Source organism: Lissotriton helveticus, chromosome 4_1 (genome assembly GCF_964261635.1).
Source record: "Lissotriton helveticus chromosome 4_1, aLisHel1.1, whole genome shotgun sequence".
Classification (NCBI taxonomy): domain Eukaryota; kingdom Metazoa; phylum Chordata; class Amphibia; order Caudata; family Salamandridae; genus Lissotriton; species Lissotriton helveticus.
The window spans coordinates 399,686,695-399,703,346 of record NC_136063.1 but is presented as its reverse complement, the minus strand read 5'-3'; the positions used below and the strand labels follow the sequence as shown (position 1 = coordinate 399,703,346).

The window sequence follows — 16,652 nt, the reverse complement described above, 5'->3', positions numbered from 1 at the left end:
ACTCCACAAATTTCATTCAAAAAGTCAATAATACTTATGATTTTGTTCTCTCATAATTTGCTAGACAGTTGCCTTCTTTTGCCACACCATCACGCCACCTCCTAAAACGCCATCACACCACCTTCATGCATTTTCTATCCCCCTCCAAACAAATGTTTTTACAGGAGAATGTCACCAGAGGAGTGAATGGAAAAATAAATTAACAATTTCACTTTTCATGAAGTGCTAAATTAATAATTTCTTACCAATTCAGGGAGTAGAATCAAAATTTCATAATATTTCTTTAAAGATGTTTTACCATGTAACTGTTCCTTGGAGATTCCAATGGTCTGGCTTTTTCACCCTCCCACCTTCTTGAATATTCTTATGATTACGGTTAGCTTTTACATTACATTTCTAGTAGGCTTTTGGTGATAATGATAGTATGATGCTCATTAAGGAATACAAAACAAATCCATAACAATGTATTAGTTGTATATGAATGATAAACATTGTAAATCATGAATTTAGCATAGTTAACAATCTTTGTTCTCTTCTTTTTTACAGGGCCCATTAGTTCGATGGCTAAAAGTGAACTTTAGTGAAGCTTTTATTGCCTGGATTCATGTGAAAGCACTCAGAGTCTTTGTCGAATCCGTTCTAAGGTAAATCAGTAAAATAGGCACAAGCAAGTTTGTTCTGGATGGAAAACGTGCCTTTGTATTGGTATTACGGGAAACTACTACAACAGTTTTCCATCATTTAAATCTGTGCTTGTTTTATGAACATGGCTTGGCTCATGGCAAGCAAAGGCAGACAGTGACCACCAGGCTGTAGATTGTCGTGGGAAGGGTGCAACACTTAAAACGTTTTCTTTTTGAGCGAGTCTGAAAGGGGATATTGTTTGACATTCATTGCTAAAGAAGGAATTCTTAAATCGGTCACATTTCACTCTGTATTATTGATGTAACCACACTCTTCATCTGGAGCGCTTTTCAGGAAGCCCTTTTAGTTTTGTATAATCCATTTGCACTTAGAAGAAACACCTAGCAACTGAATATTAGCAAAAAGAATATTATAGCATATGATAATACAGCTAGTTAATTTTTAAGTGCTGTTGCTCTAAAAATGAGTTTAGTAAAGAATCATTACAACGCCCTCATCAGCTTGTACAGAGTTTTCTACAGCAGGCTTGCATTATGGCAGGCCATGTCACTTTTTACTTTTTATTGTACAGGCCGGCTCTGAGAAATGCTTTGAAGACCACATCAGAGCGAAGTTGATCTATGTGTCCATTGAGAGGTCTTTTTTTCTTTTTTTTCCCTTCTCCGCCTGGAGAATGATGTTCCTGATTTAGATGTTGCTTCTCTTGAACCCAATATTTGAGTGTTGTGAGTTTATTATATCTAGGGGCAACATCATGATCCCATTCGATGAACGTTGCCAAAGCAGAAGGGGGGGGTAGTGCTTTTTTTGTGTGTACAGAACATACATGAACCTAGAAAATCTCTGAGTTACTACATGGACTACAGGGAGCAGAGCTTGAAAACAGTGCAGTAATTTGCTTCATGTTTCTGCTCTCCGCTTTCAGCAGCACATACTGAGATTTTTCGAGTTCATGCATGCACTGTATACTCAAAAATTAAACTCGCAAACACCTGTATTAGCACAGCACACAGAACAGGATCATGAAATCACCCCCTAATTTGCACACTTTCTTTGGTCTTTTTTGGATCAAGTTTTGGTACCTCAACTTGGTTTGAAAAATCAGTGGGAAGGTTTGTAAATAGTGCACACAATAATTCTCTTAAGGAAGTCTCTGTTCTTTCTCTTAAGATAATCTTAGATGTTAGAATAATTGCTGTCTGTATGTGTGGATCGTGTACCACTGCCGGTGATAATAATTTAAATTTGCAAGAAAAGATCAGACATTAGAGATCGGGTATATCCCCACCATAGTCTGAGGCATAATTATCCAGAATTTTGTGAGAATTTCAATAGACTTATAAAAAAAACCTTACACAAAACAACATTGCAGCAAAACTCCAATGCTGAGACCTGAAATCACACTTACGCCACCTCCAGGTTCTTCTCTGAGAAAATTCACCTGCAGATGTCATTACGTTTTATGACAGCCTGGCATGGGGGGGATTCCAAACCTAATCTCTCTATCAAATCTTCACATACTTCTCTCTGTCATTACGGAGGCACTACAGCTGAGAACCTATACACATTTCTTTTGCTTCTGATACTTAGTTTGGAGGAAATTGCACAAGAAAAATTTCTGTCACTGGCAATGACTAAATAGTATCCCCTGAACTGATAAAGAAATATAAACAACTTGGAAAAATTCCTGTCTTCCGGCTCATGGATCCAAAGTCACATTCTATAATTGTTTCTGTGATCAGAAAATGTCATGCACATGCTCCTGAGACCCACAGTTTCAGAACGTAAGAGGCTGTTGGATGTAGGAGGAAGCAAGGGGGTGTAGTCCAGCAGGTACGGCTCTTACAGTTGCAAGCACTTCTGCATTCATTGGCAGGTACAATCGTGCTTGGTGGGAGAACATCCATCTCTTCCAGAATGTGTTACTGAATTACAGGAAACAAGACTGCTGAAATGGCAAATGATGGGCTCCTTGTTTCTGAAAAGGTCAGTAGTGCCTTTACAGGAATGGCAGACATATCTCTGATGAAGTGCAGCCACAGTTTAGCTCTCTAAGGAGATTGAAAATGACATCTCTTAAAAATGATGACCAAATAAATCTGCATACGAGATCAGAGGCCAAGATTATAAAAGCTGCAGACCTAGTAGAAACCTCAGAATTGCTCACTTTCAAATAGAAAAGAGATCGAAGGTATCAATACAGGCAGAGGGTTCAAACCTTTCAGTGGTCATGTAGGAACTAACATCAACACTACAAGCGTTAGCAGCACAACCAGAGGAAATCAAGAGTTAGAGGTTCTTAGTAGTCCAATTCGGCTGGGAACCACATATCCAGATCAGAACAATTGCTTTTCAGCTTCGTTTTCTACGAGTTGTAATCCAATAGTGGTAAGCATCTGTTATCAACTAAAAGTGGCATATCGCAAGTAGGGACAAACGAGTGCTAGAAATTGTAGAGAATGGTTATGCGCTTAATTTCAGGACACCACTACGGTTCCTAATCCAAAATGCTACACCTGAATCTTGTCTCAGACAGCTGCAATTGGGAACATCTATACTTTTGGAGGAAAAAAGCAATAGAATTTGTCCCTTCAGCCAAAACAGGTCGTAGGATATATTCCACATACTTCCTGGTTCAGAACAAGTGCCAAAAGTAAAAATGCAGACCCATAATGAAGTAGGTGGTAAACTGCGAGTGTTTTGCGGCCGCAAATGCGGTTGCAAAACAATGGTACAGTCAATCGTGACTATCTGTTTGGAAGGGACGCCCCTTCCTAATAGCTACAGTCACAAATGCCATTTTGTGAGTCACTGACTCGCAAAATAGCATTTGTACATGCCAGGACCCTTTTTGCAGTCGCAAACTGGACGATTTCCCATTTGCTACCACAAAAAATGGGCATACATATGGCCCTAAATAGGCCAGGGCTCCCTAGACGGAGTACTTTTGAAAAACTGGTAAGGAAATTTATTTACGATTGTCCACAGATCCGCAATACCATCAGTCTTGATAAGAGTGTGTCAATCCAATGCCAAATTGGTCACAAATGTTCTCAAATGGCCCAGGCAGTGATAATTTACAGACCTGCTTCAAATGCCATCAAGACCACACAAGAGGCTTCCACGTAGACAAAAATTACTGTTCAGACTCAAGGGCCAAGTGCTTCATCCCATCGTGACACCATTCAAATTCTCTTGATTATGTATATTGTGGCTGTCTAAATCTGCCACCTCAGTGTAGTGACATTTTAAAAGATGCCAAGAGACCTTCTACAAAGTTTGCATACTCTACTTTTTTTAGTGAAATAGTTTTGCTTATGGTGCCAGAAACAAACTGTGAATCCAATGCACTGCATAGAAGAGATGATACTCCTATCTTTCATATCTGATCAAAGCAAAGCTGTAGTTCTCTTCAATTAAGGTTCACCGCGGAGCAACAACTGCAAGTGCTTTTTTGTGCCATAGTGGTGACGGAGGTATTTTCACGATAACTCACTGTAGGTTTAAACTCCTAGCTTCTATTCTTGAATCAATATGTATGCTTTCTGAGAATCACTCAATTTCTTCTAATTCAGCAGAAAAACCTCTCCTTTCGACATTAGAGAGGAAGAAAGTATTACGTTTTTATCTTGACCGAATTAAAGAGATTTTAAAGTTCAATCAACTATTTAACTATGGGCTATTAAGAACAGGTTTTGCCAGAAGAAAACAGTCCCCTGTAAGGTGGATTGCTTTCTGTATTGTCTTGTACTACCAGCTAGTAAATAAACAATTGTCGGGTAAACACAGGCACATATTTCACAAGGAGAATGCCTCTATTGTGGCATGAATGAGAGACATGCCAATTGTAAAGCTGTTCATTCGTTTACTAAAGAGTAATGTTTAGATTTGGACTGAAGCTGATACAGCAGAAGGGCAAAATGCCTTACAGGTTTTTGGTTAAGAGATATTCACATATTCCGGTTATCTGTTTTGACTCTTACCTGGATACTGTTGCTAAGTTAATGGGTGTGAGTGTGCTACTGTATTTTAACATGTATGATTCTCAAGGAAGACCCCAGAATACAGGAGGAGGAATTACTTGTAATAAGTAAGTTGGTTCTACGTTTTAGGATTCATTGAAATCCTAAATAATCCTTCCACCTTCTCAGTATCCAGCACATGAACTGTCCACCCTGTTCTGTTGTGTTTCTACATTAAGCCTTTCACAAAGAACATACTCTGTGGCCAGCTGCCAATACAAGGAATATTGTTATTGGAAAGCAGCTGGATTTAGTCATTGAAGTAATTTGAGATGTCATTATTAATGTCATCAATGCTGTCATTCAACATGTTAATGAGTAATGCACTATGTGAGGTTATAAGCATTGCATGGTGGGGCGCAAGTTGTAGTTGGCTCAGTAAACTACTACTGGTGAATATCTGTGTTTTTTGTTTTGTGTTTTAAATATTGGTGTTTATATTATCACAACACCTAACTATAATACCACTTTAACCTTTGATTTTTTTCAGTGAATTTTTTTTTGTTTTTACATATGCTGAAGGCTTACCACCGTACCTAACTCTAACATCACATTCACCTTTGTTATTTTAGTTAGCTTTTGAGTTTTTTTAATGTAAAGTAAGGTATCATTACTATATTTACCATATAACATCACTTTAACCTTTGCTTTGCACAGTGAATAGGTGTATAAATGAAATAGATACATTTTTGTAGAACATACCAATTATAAAAAAAATAGCTGAACAGATTTTCAACCTGAAAAAGAGGCTATATTTGCCATATCTTGTTTTGTGCAATTTCACTTTAAAAATGTTACGGACATAAAGAACAATTGCCAGGATACCATTGCATCACCAGTATCGGTGAGACTAGCAGGAAGTTGCACCAAAATGGGAAGGAGAATGAAAAGAAATCTAGGCGGGATTGCAGTCTGGCTTGCTACTCTGAAGAACAAAATTCTCTCACTTCAAATAATAGTCCGTGTCCTATCCAACCTTTTGCTCCTCCTCCCAATGAAGAAAAAAGAAGGAAAATCAAAGTTAAGGCTAAGTTATTTAAAAATGAAAGAGGTGAAGAACAAGAAACAAACCTCCTCCTTTTCTCCTTCCCAGTACTTGGGAGTTACATGAAGGAACAGGACACCAGCAACTCTTTATAAGGAAACTGGTTGGATGAAAGACACTGGACAGTATTGTTCCGCAAGGGTACGTACAGTGAACTCCAGGCTACTCTTGGCATCGGTCACTTCACTGTTTGAGGAGACTTTTCCATTACAACTGATATAGGGCCACATCTGTACTGTACCATCATAACAGTCATGGAGTAGCAGTCAAGATAGATGTAGCTCAAGACTAATAAGGAGATCAGGGATAAAACAGTACTGCTAGTATTGAATGACCCACAGAATAGATAGATATTTGTGCAGCTTTGGTCATTTGAAAAGCCAGGTCTTATGGCTCTTCCTGAATGCTTTCAGTGTGGGGCTTCATCTGATGCTGAAGGGGAGTTCATTCCAGGTCTTGGCCATGATTTAGGAGAAGGGTGTGCCTCCTATCTGGTTCTGTGGATGCAGAGGATTTTGGCCAAGGCCTGGTCAGCGGAGTGGAGGTTTCTTTTGGGGGTGTAGAAGGAGATTGAGGTATTGGAGTCCTGTGTTGTGGAGGGCTTTATATGTGTGTGTGAGCAGCTTGAAGTTCACTTTTTTTCGATGGGGAGCAAGTGGAGTGCTAGTTTATGCTGGGTAATGTGGTCTTGTCGTGGGATGTTGAGGATGAGTCTGGTTGTGGTGTTCTGGACAGTCTGAACTTTGTGGAGTAGAGATTTGTTGATTCTGGTATAGAGGGCGTTCCCATAGTCCAGCCTGCTGGTGATGAGTGCATGGGTGACGGTCTTCCTTGATTTGGGGGGTGGGTGCATTTGAAGGTCTTGCTGAGTATGTTGAGGGTGTTTAAGCATGTGGAAGCTGCAGCCTTGACCTATGGGTCTGCCACATGAAACCTGTTTATCCACTTTAAATCTGAGTTGGGGAGACTCCCTGCTGTGGTAATATCGTTTGTGGCACACTGCATGTGATGATTTGAATTTTACTTGATTACAAGCATTTAATATTTATAAACATTTTCCTAGCATTCTGCTGATAACTTCACCTAGAATTTTTTGGTGGTTACTACTGATAATTGTGCTTAGGGTGGTCATAGTGTAATTTTAATATAGATCATCAGCATTTGACAGTGATAAAATATGCTAGTAGTTCAGCAGGACTTTCCTTGAGCAGAATTAGCTCTCACTACAGAAAAGGTTGGAGACCCCTGGTTCAGACAAGAGGCGGAAAGGCACCAATATTGAGATGGCACAACTCCTACTTCGACTCCAAAGGCACACTTCATGGCAAAGCCTATATCTGTTATTATTCTCAGAGGCACTTACAGGTGAATCTAAACAAGTCTCCAACAAAATGTCCTGCGTCAACATGCAAAGCACTGAATAAGATCAGAGTATCCATGGACGCTGTAAGAAGGGACTCCACAGCATCCAAAGTCAAATCTTTAAGAACGTACCTAGACTTTTTTCAGTCCAGGATGGATGCCGCGGAAAGAGATGCCTACAGCTGAACATCACATGGATCACACAGACAATAACCCTGATTTAAGACAAAACGTGTGGCTCCTGTGGGAAAAGGCTGTTGACTTGGAGGGCAGAATCTGAATAAGGTCCAGCTCTCCGGTCTCCTGTAAGGGCATAGAGTCAAGCAATATATAGTAATTTCTGACCTCTTACACAGTGAAGCTGACGAAGCGGAGCTTCGATCTGGTCTTGAAATTTCTACAGCTTCACAGGTGCCACCCAAGAAGACGATGATAACAAGCCGCCTAGACGAATAATTGTTTCCTCCCTGCGACACTATCAAGCACAAGGGATAGAAACTACCGGAAAACTGAATGGCCCCTTTATTCTTACAGATTATCATATTTTTGTGGGAGTGTTGGAAAGTGGATTATTGGTAGGGGCAAATGTAGGTCTGCCACTGGCAATAAGGTCACTAATACATGGTAGGACTCCGCATCGGTCTTAGGAAATTATTCCTATGCTCAACCCTTGGTAACGTGGCTGCGAGCAGACAGGCGTAACTTCAAAGACCGATATGTAAAGCATTTAAAAACACAATTTCAGTAAATAATTAGGACACAACACATAATAAAAATCCAACACCAATTTATAACAATAGAAAATAGTTTTATCTTTAAAATGACACCAAAATCCAACATAGGGAACCGGATATATGAATTTTCAAAGATTTAATCAAATATAGCACTTAGAAAATTATAGCACCATATTGTGATACCTGCTCGCAATAGACCGGGCCAAAGTCAAAGTTTCAAGCCGGGTGCGACCAGGTCCCGGTCTCAGTTTCTACCTTCACACTTAGAAACTTTTTCTGGAGCTTTTCCCCTCGAGGCCCCTCGAAACTCCCAGCCAGTCTGGATTCGGAGAGGGTTCACCGGCTTGACTTGTGACGACGTCCCGGTCAACTTCCCTGTAGAGGACTTAGAAACATTTTCAAGATAGCTTCAGCGGGGCAACCCAGGAATCCAGGCCGACACGCGATGGAAGGCAGGCGGCTTGGCGTTTGCGGTTGCTCCCGGTCACCTTTTCTACGAGCGGACGTAGAAACTTTTCTGGAGCTTTTTCTCGCGGGGTCTCTCGATGCTCCTCATGTAGCCGGATCCGGTGAGGGTTAGCTGGCTTCAGTTTTCTTCTAGTCCCGGTCAAACTCTGGCAGTTGGACCTATGGAGCTTTTAGCTGGACGAACTTGGATGGCTTGGCCGGCTCGCGGTTAAAGGCAGGGGGCCTGGCTGGTCAGGTTGAGTCAATCCCTCTATGGAGCTTTTTTTCAAAGTTGCTCCAAAGTTCTCCAAACTTTTTGAACTTCTTCCTCAAGTTCCTCAAGGGGCCCCAAAGTGTCTCAAACTCACTCCAAGGGTCTGGAAGCGCCATGATGGTCCTTGAAAGTTTAGGACTTCAGTTCCCACAATCCTCTGGTACAAAACCCTCACAAATCCACTGTAGATTTAGTTGGTGATGTTCCAGATGAGCTCTTTTAACCTGTAGCTTTCAGGGAGTCCACTCTTTAGTTCTTTTTCAGCAAGATAATACAAAGAGCAGTAGTTTCAGATGGTGCAGTCTTCAGAGGTCAGGCCTTAGAAATCTTTGCATAGCAAAACTTCTCAGCAGGACACTTCTTGCTTCAGTAAGTTTCAAGCAGCAGATCTGGAGGGCTCTGCCCCTCTCAGATGCGTATTCCAAGTTCTCTGGGTCATGGAGGAGGTCACTTCTGACCAATGGGAGCAGGGTAACTCCTCAAAGATATGACCACATCCTGTAGAGTGTGGCATTATTTTATCCCAGAGTGCATCAAATCTTCCAAATCCAGCAAGGAGGTATGAGCTGGATAAACACACCCCTAGGATGGCTAATTTACTTAGACTCTCCCTCCTTCTTCGGCTCATACCTTCCTTAATCCTATCCCACCCCTCCACCACCACCCCGGGGACACCTAGGGGAGATCATGGGGGTTCCTAATATACCCCGAAAGTCGAGTTTGGGCACAATTTACTTTTTAAAAGCAGTCCTGGCACCCAGGCCTGCTTTCAAACTGACCTCCGGCTTCAGAAGTGCACACATGCAAGTGCAAAAAGAGCTGCTGGGGGGCATGGCTAGGCACCAGCAAAGATGGCTGCTTAGTTGGAGCTCTGCCGGGGCACAGCCCTAAAACCCCATATATCCGCACAAAATCCGACAGGCTACACACGCACGAGGCGGGGACTTCCTCGGCGCCAGCGAAGATGGCTGATTAGTTGGAGCTCCGCTGGAGCACAGCCCTAAAACCCCATATATCCGCACAAAATCCGACAAGCTACACACGCATGAGGCGGGGACTTCCTCTGGAACATTGGCGTCACCGACGAGTGAGCTCCCGGCGCCTCGGCTCCCCTCCGGGGCCGCGAGGTGTCAGTGGCGCCCTGCGGGGCCTTGGAGGCAGAGTGGCGGTTGTCAGCCTCGGCCATCCACGCGAGGGCCAGGCGTTGCGGCCTATATCGAGGCCTACGATTTGGCGAGAGACCGGACGGCGGCGAACCCACTGGCCGGCGGCGGGGAGCACGGACACTGTGAGCAGCGCGACAGACCGGGAGACTCCCGGTGAGGGAGGAGTGTGCTGCAGTAAGTCCGCTAGACAGACAGGTGGCCATGCGGTGAGGCGGCGTACAGCGGGACAGAGCCCCCCCGCCAGGCGCTGGTGCGGCAATTGTGCTGCCCCAAGGGAAAATCGTCTAGCGGAGGAGAAGACGAGCCGTGTTCTAGGTGTCCATCGGCCCGACTGAGACGCATCCAAGCAGCAAAGCTAGATGTGAGTTGTCGACTGCGGAGGGTGGTTCGGCTAGGGCGGTAAGGCCTGGTGGGACCCATGCTGTACTGCTTGGCGAGGGATACGTGGGAAACACCCAGGTGACACTGCAACGCTGCCAGTCTCATAGCGGGGCAGCCACAGAGCAAGGAGGCTTGCTACACTGCAGAAGGAGCAGGAGGGTCGGCTGGCTGCTAAGAGCTGGTGTCCACGGCGCAGAGGCGGGAGGAACTGCGGGGCACGTTGGAAGACACAGGCTTCACTGAATAATTTGAGGGAAGAGTGGCTGAAGAACTCTATGCCGGGCACATACCACCGTCGAACCTGAGCAGTGTGGAGGCCACGTGAGTGCGAGTGTCTCTGCTGGTGTGTGGTTTGGCCAGTGACGGGGGCGGAAGCTCTTGAGCTCGGGGTTGTGGAACAGCCAGAGACCTACCAAAGGTGGGTGGTGGTGCGGAGCAGCGGCTGTGCAAGACATCCAGGGCAGTGGGAAGACCCAGCGGCCGGCTCCTGCGAAGTGCCGAACGGATTGGATAGGCCACCAACACAGACCCTGATAGATCGGGAGGGCGGTGCCCAGACATGGGGGCTGACCTAATGAAACCAAAGAACGCTGCAGCACCACAATCGAACAAACTGGATAAATACGCAGTACTGATAGCGACCTCCCAAACCGAGGGAGCAAGGGGGGACAGCCTTCCCTAGCGGCCATTATAGCGGCGATCCAAACAGTGGGGACAACCTTTGAATCAAAGATCGACAAGGTGTCAATCGAGATGAACCCTTATTCGTGCGGACCTCAACAAGACGTCTGAAAAAGCCAGGGCCAATGAGAAAGACATTCAGGAACTCCAGACATCTTCCAAACAGCTCGAGCAACGGGTCAACGAACTTGTGCACCAACTTTGCTAGGTGACCCTACGGCTGGAGGACCAGGAAGGGAGGGCCCGCCGCAATAACATCCGCGTGGTGGGCGTTCCGGAGGGTCTGGACGGGCCCAGTATGGATGTTTTCCTAGAGGGTTTAATCCTTAATCATTTGAAGCCCAAATGCCTCTCCAATCTATTCACCATTGAACAGGCGCACTGTGCGCCGATGCCCAACCCAGGAATGCCGCCAAGGACAATTATTGCGAAAATTGTCAGTTATAGAGATCGGAACGCTATCCTGCAAGCAGCCAGGCAAACTGGAGATCTGCAGTATGAAAACGCGACTTTCCGGCTTTTGCCAGACTTTACACTCAGTTCAGTGGGACAGGCGCTCCTTCGGGGTGAAAGCGACGCTTCGGGAAAGGGGACTTAAGTACATGATGTTCTTTCCTTCCAAACTCAAAATTATTGCCGGCAGCAAGTCTCTCTTCTGTACCATGCCAGCGGAGGTGGAGGACTGGTTGGACAGGGGGGCATCGCAGTCGTCCGCGTCAGGTGCTGGTACCAGATGGAGAGATACCCAAGAAAAATCGCCGGGCTCTAAGGAGGGCAGATCAGACGCGGACAGACTGAGTCAGCGCTCATGGCGATCACGATCTGCTAGCCCTAACTTGTAAGACACCCAAAAACACCAGTGAACTGTACCTGATTGAGAGACAGAAACCATGGCCCAGACGAATTGTACTGTAATGTATGTGTATTTTTCTATGATGTTTGGGCAACGAACCTACCTGAGAATGGGCTGTCCGACTGGGTGGGAGGCTCTTCGTACTTAAGCGGGGCATCAGCATGGATTAAAATGATTGTAGGCCTTTGTTTACCTTCACATCCTGGGCGGGCAGATTCAACAAGTTAATGATGAAGGAGAACAAACGCTGGACGGGAGGGGGGAGTGGTGTATGAATATTTGACGGAGTTAATTTGTACAAGTGTGCACTTGCCTGACAAATTTCCGAACTGTGGGGAGGGATGCTTCTCAGCAGGAGCTGGGGCCGGCGCATTTCCCCCCCCCCCCCCCTTAAGTAGTTTCCGGAGGGAGGGTTTTCTCTCTCCTTGGGTGTGTGGGGCAAAAGGCGCTCTGCTAGTTGGAGGATGTTGGTAGTTCGAAACCTGCGTGGCAGGGAGGGGAGTGGGGGGGGGGGGAGTTCTTGTTTGATACCATGGGTTGTTGCTCTTGGGGGGGTGGGTGGGGTCAGGGGTATTGGTTGGTCACACGAAAAATGTGATGTTGTGCTGGTTCAATGTTGCTACGATCTCAGATTGCAGGCTACAATAACTACCACTGATGGCTATGAGGTGGGATAAGAGTCTTAAAGTACTTAGCTGGAACGTCAATGGATTGGAGATAAGCTCAAGAGGAGTGTGGTCCTTCAGTTTGTTAAACTGCACCTCCCCGGTGTGGTCCTACTACAGGAAACGCACCTGGTTGGCAACACTTGCCATGCGTTGAATAGATGGAGATACACACTGGCGATACATGCGGGCTTCACCTCAGGGTCCCGAGGGGTGGGGATTCTCATACATCGAAGTTTTCCATTTGTCATTGAACATTCGGAGACTGACCCACTGGGGCGCTTCACAGCGCTCTCGGGGAGGTGGGAGGGTCACAGACTCAATTTGGCAATGGTCTACATGCCACCGGGTCTCCAAGCTATGTCATATCATGACGTGGGCAAGCTTCTCCTTTCCCTTCCTGAGAGGCGGCTGCTGATGGGTCGGGATTTCAATGCAGTAGTGGTGGGGGGACTAGATAGGTATCCGCTGCGGGACACAGTTACCGGGCAGATGTGGCTCACTGCTCTCCTGGACACATTTGGACTGGTTGATCTCTGGCGCTTGCACCACCCGTCCTCTAGGCAATGCACATTCTTCTCGGGTCCACCCCACACTTTCTCTAGAATAGACTACATCCTCGCGCCTTCGCAGCAGGACACGGCCATTCAAGAAAGCAAACATCTAGCACAGGGTATCTCCAATCACTCCCCTGTATGGACACATCTCACCATTGGGGAAAAAAGGGTAGGCTGTGTGGCACCCATAAACCCCTGGTACCTTCACAACCCAGAGACTAGAAAGAAGATTGTCCAATCAATTGAAGCTTACTTTCGAGAAAATTAGGGGTCAGTGGAGTCCCCAGCTGTCCTCTGGGAAACCTTTAAAACCGTATTAAGGGGGGAAGCCCTTTCGGCAATTGTTGGGTGCCGTAGAGAGAGAGGCACAATTATTAACCGTACCACGAGACTTGCTCACACTTGAAGAGAAAGTGCAGCACGGTGGGGATCGGGGAACCCTGCATCGGAAGCTGCTTAAAACGGCGGAATACAAAGCGCTAGCCACTGACGCAGCTAAAACACTGGCGAGGGATAGAGAGGGCAGTCTATATGATCAAGGAGACAAAGTGGGAAAGGTTAATCGCCTGGTTAGATAAAAAGAAGCAGGCGCAGAAGGTGGTGTCTGAGCTTAGGACTGACTCGGGCGACCTTATCGTTGAACCCCAAGAGATCATAGGCGAATTTGAGGCCCATTTCAAGAGAGTGCACAGCAGGGGGTCGAACCTTCCCGAGGAAGACTCCGCCGCATTCCTAACTGATATTGGGCTCACGACCCTCTCTGAGGAAGACCGCGGGGCTCTGGACGGGGCACTCACATTGGAGGAACTGGCCAAGGCGATCAAAGATCTTAGTCCTGGGAAAGCCCTGGGCCCCAATGGCCTCCCTAATGAGCACTACAAGCTCAAGCCTGACTGTCTAAGTCACCACCTTAAAAATATGTTCGAGGATAGCAAAGACCAAGGGATACTGTCAAGCGCATAGCAACGTTGGTCCCCATTCCTAAAGAAGTAAAACCTAGGGAACAATGTACGTCTTATCGGCCGATATCACTGTTGAACGCGGAACCAAAAATCCTCGCGAAGGTGTTGACGAATAGGATTAAGCCGATTATCACCACCTTAGTCCACGCAGAGCAATCAGGCTTTATGCCACACCGCAATACCGCGCTCAACTTGCGACGCCTCCACGGAGTGCTAGGACGATGCCACACGATCCAAAAAGATGCGGTGGTCGTATCGTTAGACGCCGCGATGGCATTAGACACGCTCGAGTGGCCTTATATGATAGCGGTTCTCAAAAACTGGACTTTGGCCCTAATTTCATTGTCTGGGTCCGCCTCCTATATACGGCGCCTTTAGCGCAGGTGGTTGTAAACAATAACATTTCGGAGGTGTTTACGTTGGAACGAGGAACGTGGCAGGGCTGTCCCCTTTCGCCCCTGCTGTTTGCCCTCTCGCTAGAGCCGCTTGCGGCCTGGATACGACAGGATCTTTCTTTGCGGGGGCTTAAATGGACGGACGGATGGGAGGATAGGATTTCGCTTTATGCGGACGATATCCTCCTATACCTCACATCACCTTCCCAATCCATTAGAGTAGGTTTGGACATTTTCACCAGCTTCGGGAGAAACTCTGGTTATAGCATTAACTGGGGGGAATCACTCCTTTACGTCCTACACGGGGACCCTCCGGCAATTCCGCGCTCGTGTACGCTTACAGTGGTCACGGAGGGATTCATATATTTGGGGATTTTCATCTCTAAAGATAAGAAAAAGCGTTATGACAGGAACCTCCTACCGCCTTTGCAAAGGTTCAAAAGGGATGCCGCAGTTTGGAAGAAACTTCAGCTGTCCCTACTGGGTAGGGCAGCACTTTTTAAAATGATGGCGCTGCCGCGTTTTCTATATGCCCTCCAAATCGATCCCGACTTGGTCCCGCATACGTACTTCAAGGAAATTGAGGCCACCCAAAGAGACCTCTTGTGGGTTGGCACGCCCCGAATATCGCTCCAGAAACTTACATTGGGTTGGTATGACGGAGGAATAGCGCTCCCAGATATTCGGAAATACTACTGGGCAGCACACCTCTCAGCTATAAATCAGGGCACTTGCAGTGGTGGGGAAGATCCCGGATATGGGATGGATAGGTGGCTACTTCTGGGTGGTAACTTTGAGGCTGCACTCTACTCCAAACCAAACAGATACCAATTGACTAGGCCCACTAGACACGCCGTCCAACTTTCATATATCGTTCACCGTAAACTGGGATGGGCCGATAGACTGACGTTGGCCACTCTGCTTTGGGTCTCCGAAAAGCTGGGCACATTGGGACACACCAAAGGGTTCCGTAACTGGGACCTGATAGGGATCCCACGTATAAAAGACCTGTGGGAGCCAGACGGGGTAATTCCATTTGAGTCTTTTCAGCGCACATACGATCTTGCCCAAACAGAGCGGTTTCGCTACATGCAGGTTAGACACTCCCTCAGAGCCAACATCCCACCCGGGGCGACGCCCCCAGAATCCACTTCCCTGGAGGACAGACTACTGGACTGCCATCTCCCAGAAAAAGCAATCTCCCTCACATACAAAAAACGTATTAATCATACTCCAGACCCCTTACTTGCACTCGGGGGGGAAAGTGGGAGGCAGACGGTTTTGAAATTGATGACGAAGAGTGGAGGGAAGCACTTGCCTCTCCCAAGGAAATAGCAATATCAGCGAAGTTAAGACTGGTGCAATTGAAGGTGCTACACCGTATTTATATTTCCAGTACCCGTTTAGTGCTGATGGGCAGGAGTGAGGACGGGCTCTGTAGGCGACGATGTGGGCTGTGGGCGGTGGGGACCTTTCTTCACATAATTTGGGAGTGCCCTCTAATACAAGCATACTGGCAGAAGGTGCACAATTGTATGCGGGAGGTGGAGCTACAACCCGAAGCGAAAAGGTGTCTTTTAAATATATGGGAACCCACAGATCTATCAACCAAGGGCAGGCTATGGGTGTCACTAGGACTAGCCATTGCAAAGCGAAATATTGCACGCCTCTGTGGGGCAGATACACCGCCAAAGCTCTCTGCATGGAAGAAAGATATGGACTGGTGCATGCTGCAGGAGAAGACGGTGTATGTAGCCCTGGGCTGCCCCCAGAAATGGGTAGCAGTGTGGTCCAATTGGAACGACTATCGAGGCACCTTATGCGAACCTCCCACTATCCCTACCCTTGATGTGCAGACAACGCCTTGACTGATCTATGTAACGCTAGGTATGGACACCATCTTGTATGCTATTGAACCAGCAAATATGTACTTCACTGCGACTATGTATGAATAATCAGTAACAAATGTAATCACTGGGTATATTGACCACTATGTTTATTTTTGAAATAAAAAGTTTTTTTGTTTTTTTTTAAAAGAGCTGCTGGCCTCTAAACTGCCATGCCCTAGGGTACTAGAGACTTAGAGGTAGTTTCAATCCCCCTGCCCTATTATATACCTGGGGCTTATAGAGTATGTCATGCCAATCACAGGGGTACCCCACCATACCATTGTGTACCCTAGTGTATGTAGGTGTTTTAACTGTATTCTAATGTGTCTCTTTCAGCATTACACTGGTCCTGGGCCTGGTTAGGCAGAGCCCAGGGTCAGTCAGTCAGTCAGTTGCCACCAGTACCATTCAGCAAAAAGTTGGGGGGTGCCCAGGGCACAAGATGACTTTGCAACAGGGAGCAAATGTCTTTTATGAAACGAGAAAAACGTTTCTTGCATTACAACCCATTCTTCATAAATAGGACATTTGTTATGACCTTTTGGAGCCAGCAATCATCCTACTAAACATAGTA

The 16,652-nt window shown here is 46.2% G+C and overlaps 1 protein-coding gene across 2 annotated transcripts in view; it reads left to right on the top strand.

The window, feature by feature from the left end:
- The window catches only part of ATP6V1C1 (ATPase H+ transporting V1 subunit C1), a 388,190-nt gene that overhangs the window by 271,644 nt on the left and 99,894 nt on the right, over window positions 1-16,652 (top strand). For both annotated transcript variants that reach the window (XM_078686908.1, XM_078686909.1), the window contains exon 11: window positions 547-644. In XM_078686908.1, the coding sequence (XP_078543034.1) occupies window positions 547-644 (98 nt within the window). The remainder of the gene's footprint in view (window positions 1-546; window positions 645-16,652) is intronic.